This window comes from Gymnoscopelus microlampas (genome assembly GCF_963454915.1).
Source record: "Gymnoscopelus microlampas genome assembly, chromosome: 24".
Taxonomy (NCBI): domain Eukaryota; kingdom Metazoa; phylum Chordata; class Actinopteri; order Myctophiformes; family Myctophidae; genus Gymnoscopelus; species Gymnoscopelus microlampas.
This window is the reverse complement of record NC_139961.1, coordinates 35,049,868-35,056,203: the sequence shown is the minus strand read 5'-3', so window position 1 is coordinate 35,056,203 and position 6,336 is coordinate 35,049,868. Positions and strand designations below refer to the sequence as shown.

Genomic DNA, 6,336 nt, shown 5'->3' with positions numbered 1-6,336 from the left:
TTTAAGTCATTCTAGTGCAGTGTCACGGGCTAAAACAATATTTGCTTCTGAGATGTAGAAGTAAAATTATTGGAAATGCTTTTATTGAGAGACTGTACTGTCTGTGTACTGCATGTATAGTGACAAAACAGTGAAACTGATCAAAATAGCCATTCGTGTTTTTCTAGTTGAACATGTAATGGTGAAGTGCTATCAATTATTTAGCTTTGGACTCCCTGGACCCCCCTCAGGGACCCCTAGTGGTGCCCGACCCCACATTGAGAACCACTGATCTAACCTATAATAGCTTGAGGAGCCGTTCAATGGACAGGTGGCGCCATCTTGAGAGGTTTTCAATTGCGTGATGTCACGTTCTCAGTGGTGGAAAAAGCATTCACATTGTTTACTTAAAAGTATCATTACTGTAATGTATAAACACACTGTTACAAGCAAAAGTCTGGTAATCAAAATTTAATTCAAAAAGTACAAAAGTATTGGCATCAACATTCTTAAAGAAGTAAAACTAGTCATTATGCCTAAAATGTATACAAGCATTTTGAAAATAGCAGATCTACATGCGACGTGCTGTGAGCTTGTAGACCGACTAGCCAAAGTTTAAATAGGGCTGAAGTGGTTACTGTATGTTGTAATACTAATCAAAATATACAAAATAACTAGTAACTGAAGTTAAAAAGTACAATATTTACCTCTGAGATGTAGTAGAGCAAAATAACTGAAAAATGGAAATACTCCAGTAAAGTAAAAGTACTGAAAATTAGCATTCAAGTACAGTACTTGAGTACATGTACTTAGTTACTTTCCACCACTGCTCTTTCTAGATTGAAAGATGATTTGCCTTTATGACTGAAGTAATAAAATGACTACTCAACCTTTAAAGTCAATGGATTTTGTAAAGGCTTGTGCTTCAGTTTGTAATTAGTGATTTTGTAAAAATGATATCTATCTATTTTAAGCAATCATTCAGCATGCACACAAAACCTAGATACAGGTGCACTCTTCCGCTATGATGTTGGGCAGGGTCTCGTATTTGAAGGAGTACCCTCCATCTGATGTGGTGGTGATCCTCAGTGACTTCATGGTCCCAGGGACCGGCGCGCAGCACTGCTTGATCCCCAACATGGAGGTGGCGCGGTCCCACGCCGAGCAGTTCCCCACACAGTACTGGAAAGTCAGCACTTTGGGATGCACGATCCAGTTGTCCCAGCCCAGCTCCTCGAAGTTGATCTCGATGTCCTCCCGGTTACAGTCGCTGTGCTGCGGTCTGTCCTGTGAGGGGCGCTGTAGCAAGTCCATGGCGGAGGGCGACCAGGGGATGGGGCCGGCCGCACGGCGCGCCGGCGAGCGGTCGGGGCTGCCTCGGGGGCCGGCGTGAAGGTGAAGGAAAGGCAGCTTGTCCGATTCGTTGGCGTGGCACTCGCAGGCCACGCAGCGCACCTGCAGCACAAACGGTCCTTCTGAGACGGAGGCTCGGAGGTCCCGCCCCAGGTGGTAGGTGACCCAGCCGTCCGAGGTCGTCCTGGACGGAACCTCGGCCGCCTGAAGTAGTCGCTGCTCTGCAGTGAGAATGAACAGAGGGGCGGAGGAGTTGGACGTGGCTCCTTCCCCCGCATAGAACCAGAAATGGGCTGAGGTGACCAAGGACTCCTGGCTGTTCAGGGACGGCTGAAAGTAATATGTGAAACAGCTGGAGGAGGTGGTGTCCTCAGAGCCGGGGAGCGAGTCTGAAAGATTAGACCATGAAGCAAAAGGGCGGTTTTATTACAAATTGGTACATATGCAGTAAAGGCTTATAAGACAAAGCTTCTCACCAGCACTAGGGAAGACGATAATCTGAGATGTTTGCGAGGGCTGGTGGTGTTGGTGCTGGTGCTGGTGCCGGTCAACCCTGTCCACCCTGGATGACCTTGTGTGCCGTTGCCTGGCGTCTGACCTCGCCGTGTCCCCATCAGGTCCCTGCATGCCGGGCACAGGGGGCCGCTGGAGGCCCAAGCCCTGCAGCACCCGGTCCTTGAACCAGGCCAACACCACGTCACGAGGTGTCTCGTCACCTCCTGTGCAGGACTGTGTCAAGGTAGTGGTCCACACGGAGCTTAGGAGAAGCACGACGCAGGGCAGGTGCTGAAGCCTCAACATAGTTAGAAAATGACTTACACTCGTCTCAAAGTCCAAAGAAAAAGGAAGTTTGTGCGTCCAAATGCTTCGATCTGTTTTGAATACAGCAAGATCATGGATCGGCCAAGTAATGACCAGAAAGCCTGTTTCAAAGAATAAAAGAGTCCAAACTGTCTCTCACAGACGTATCGCAGTTTTTTCTCTCACAAAGTCACTCCTCAATGCTTTTATTTTTGCTTATTCTGCTGAAATAACCTGTAGGCCTCCAGCTGTCCCTCCCTAACTCTGTGACGAGATTGTTTGGGTAACTTCTGCCGTTATCTGTGTGTTTGGGCATGAATGAGCGCGACTACAGACTGGGTCATTATTGTGTTGCCAGTGGACAGAAAGGAGGCTGACCTTGAGCACTGTTCCGTGACTGTTTCACACAGTGTACTGAAGGGAATGTGTCTGGTCCCTGTTAATTAATTAAATATGAACTGAGTGGTTAATTAAAGCCCTGTAGAAAATATCTTTATTCTACTTTTTGAAATGGGAAGGTTTTTCCCCCCAACTTTTCCACCACCTCTCCAATGAAATTGTTTACATTTTTACAAGGCACGTTAAAACTAAATATTAAGGAAGAAAACCTTTTTGCTGGCCATTATTGTAATACTTTATTTTGATGAGCTTCTAGCAGTTGTTCTGCAGCAAATATTTATTATTTAGTTCAAAACTAAGTTTCGTCTTCAAACATATGCCAAATGATTGTACTGTATATTGCCTTTTACTTATGACATGACACACAACGCACTGCAAGCTTGTAGATCTGCGATTCCATCTCCTTTCCTCTCTGCCTACACAATAAAGTGTTCATTTAAAACACTCTCGGAGTTAAATTAACACTCAGGATTTTACTTTGTAGATGTCTTTCCCACTGGCAATTCATTTTCATAGTGGAGTGTTTTTCAAAGTTGAATGTTGAAGGGCAGGTTTTTCTGTTATTTCAAACGGTCAAAGGAAACCTTGAAACCTGCTGTGAAAGTTTGTTTTGAACCAAGCTGCCATGTGAAGAGAACTGCTGAATAAAACACCCTTGTGGGAAAAGTGAAGCTTCATTCCAGAGGGAGATAAAACTTAGGATGTAACACAGTCTAACAAATGTGACTGATAGTACTGTAACATGAAAAAAACACCAGGCCTTGATTGATAACGTAATGCCACTTGTGCGTGTGTGTGGGTGTTTCAAAGCGAAACTGTGCACACACACTCCCTGGATGCCAGAGCAGAATCTCTGGCCCACATTTTTCACATGGCCCTGTTATAGCGCCACCAGGAGGCCGTTTTTTGCAACAACAAAAAATTGCCATAACTCTGACAGATGATTTTGTCCAAACATCACGCAAATCGGTACACAGTATCTCTATAGTCATTAAACGAAACGGGTCTTTCAGATTTTTCATATTCCATCCTGATTGGCTAAGACTGGCTTCCAAAGTTTGCAGGAGTGCTCCGTTTTGAACAAAATGCCTCAAATCATGAACACAGTGTGCGGTTTCTGTGAAAATGTTGGCATGGCGATCATTTGCAGGGTAACATTGTTTTTTTTCTTTAAAATGTTCTTGTGAAAATAGCAGGTGTACGTGTCGTGATGCAATGTGTTGTGAGATTGTAGATTGGCTATTTTCACTTTTGTAAGTATAGGGCTTAAGTAGATAAACTTGTGGAGCCTTTAACCATTAAATGCTCCACAAATAAGTAAGTAAGTAAGTAGCCGTGGCTCGAGCCATGTGGCTAATGGGTCAGAAGCCCATCTCCTGTTTCTGTAGCATGAGGCAGCATGATGTAGGCCTACAAGTACACCCCCTGGACTTGACACTACTATGTTGCACTCACAGGGACTTACCCCCAGAACAAACCTTGATGCTGAGTGCCAAACAGGGATGTGTTAAATTTGTATAGTCTTAGCCTAGGTATGACTTGGCCAGAAATTGAACCCTGACATCTGCAGTCTCAGGGCAGACACTCTAACCACAAGCCACAAGGCCACTGTGGCTCCATAGGACACTGCAAATAGGCTACAAATGTTCATACTGCTTCCTTAAACCTTACATCAGGATACACTCACTAAGATTCAATGAAACCTCTCCTCTATGGGGTGAAACTAGATTTAGCACTTAGCTGTTCTTCCTGGTACTGAACGTAATACTGCCATAGCAGACATGCGGTCTGCATCATGGCTAATACACTGTAATGTCAATTACTTCAGAACACCAATGGGTGGGGTATTGCAGAAAGTCACTGAGTCACATACTGTATGTGCCTCTAGGCGGTTTGGTATAATGTCTGGAAAGTCTAATAAGACAGGTATTATCTATCTGCCCATAACTCAACTTTTTATTCAAGTAAGCAATGGTCATGAACAGCTGGCTATATCTGCCATATTTACAACATACATACATGTTTATTTGGTAAGCTTAAAAATGCTAGGTTTTGATACTGTATGTTGTAGATGAACATCAAGCCATAAAGCTTATTCAGTATTTCAAACTTGTCATATACTGTATAAGGGAGAAAATGAGACCAATTTGCACCCTGACTCCAGAAACGGATCATCCGATCTGGGAAAAAGAGAGAAACAACAACAACAACAACGACCATATTGTAGTCCTGTCTTCATTGCCTGGATAATGTGTGCAACATAATGGAAAGCTCAGAGTTGTGCCCAGTGCCCAGAGTTATATTGTCCACTAGATGGCGTCCAAGGCCCAATTTAGGTTTGTTCACTTGTTCTCTGCTCACTAACATTTAAATCAATGCATATACTGGACTAAAGAACACATATCTTGGTTTTAAAAAAATGACAATTCAACCAAAAAAATGAAAACGAACTTTTATTGTTCCTTGCCTGTATTTCATATTTCAATTCTTCCTTCCTCTTCTCAGGCACACTGCTTTTTTTTATTTATTTTTTTACTTTACTGGAGTATTTCCAATTTTCAGTACTTTTACTTTTACTCCACTACGTCTCAGAGGCAAATATTTTACTTTTATACACTACAATTATTTGAAAACTTTAGTAACTAGTTACTTTGTAGCTTTTGATTATTATTACAACATAGCCACTTCAGCCCTACACATTCTAGGCCATATACATTTCGGCTATTTTCAAAATAATTTTATACATTTGAAAACTTGTGAAATGGGACATTCTGCAGAATGAGTACTTTCTACTTTTGATAATTGAAGTATATTTTGATACCAATACTTTTGTACTTTTACTCAAGTAATTTTTTAATTCAGGACTTTCACTTGTAACTAGCCGTGGAGGTTCACATGACGCTCGTCTGTCACATGCGTCATGGCGCAACTTGTTCATCACGCAGCTAGTCTTCTTTGCAGGAGAGATTGCCTTGGCGTGTTGTTATGAAGATGAGCCGTGGAGGGAGGACCATTTTGAATATAAGGAAGGAAAAAGTATAAAAGGTTAGGCCTATGACCAACTTTAAGTAGCATCTTTAGCATTGTAACGTTACGTTCCTTGAATCCTTGCCGCTCCCGTTTGTATGCGAGGCGAAAAACTTCTGGGAACTCAGATTTCGTTTGAGCAGACACCATACCATGATGTAAACAATGTGTTTATGGAAGGGATACAGCAGGATAGGTGGGCACTAGGGACATCTGTAGCCTGGTAAACACCTCGATGTAAAATTGGTAATTTTGTCCAAAATGTTTAAATAAAAAATATTTGACTCCTGAAATAAAATACAAATGAGATTTCCGCAGGGAGGGTTTACCAGGCTAGCAATTTATAGCAATTGTAGAAATATTTAGACCTTAAAGGGATATTTTCACTTTGGGCCGTGTTTTTTCAATTACTTTTTTCATTCATTTTTAATATTTTTTTGGGGGAAATGAAAAAATTAAATACAATAAAATAATTTAATAAAATAAATAAAAAAAGTAATTGAAAAAACACGGCCCCCTCACGTATTAGGAGGGCAGGGTGAGTCACCAGAACCAAGGACGGGTGTTTTTGATGAATCTAACAGGGTTGGATTGAGTTTGAAGTTATAATGGGTTTGTATAGGAAGGGGGCGTGTCTGATAAAATGAATATCAAATATCTAAATAATGAATCAAGCAACTTAAAAACGGTCTGGGGGCTCACAAAAGCCTGAGTAGACGATAAAATGACCAAAAGTTTTTTTGAAAGTGAAATATCCCTTTAATTGTCTTGTTTTTA

At 41.9% G+C, this 6,336-nt stretch overlaps 1 protein-coding gene across 1 annotated transcript; it reads right to left on the bottom strand.

Moving 5' to 3' along the window:
• Positions 1-978: 978 nt before the first annotated feature.
• inha (inhibin subunit alpha) lies at positions 979-2,133 on the bottom strand (the record flags this gene model as incomplete). Its single annotated transcript, XM_084050995.1, has 2 exons — positions 979-1,721; positions 1,809-2,133. 2 exons carry the CDS (start codon positions 2,131-2,133, stop codon positions 979-981), a joined length of 1,068 nt encoding a protein of 355 aa, XP_083907121.1.
• Positions 2,134-6,336: the final 4,203 nt, after the last annotated feature.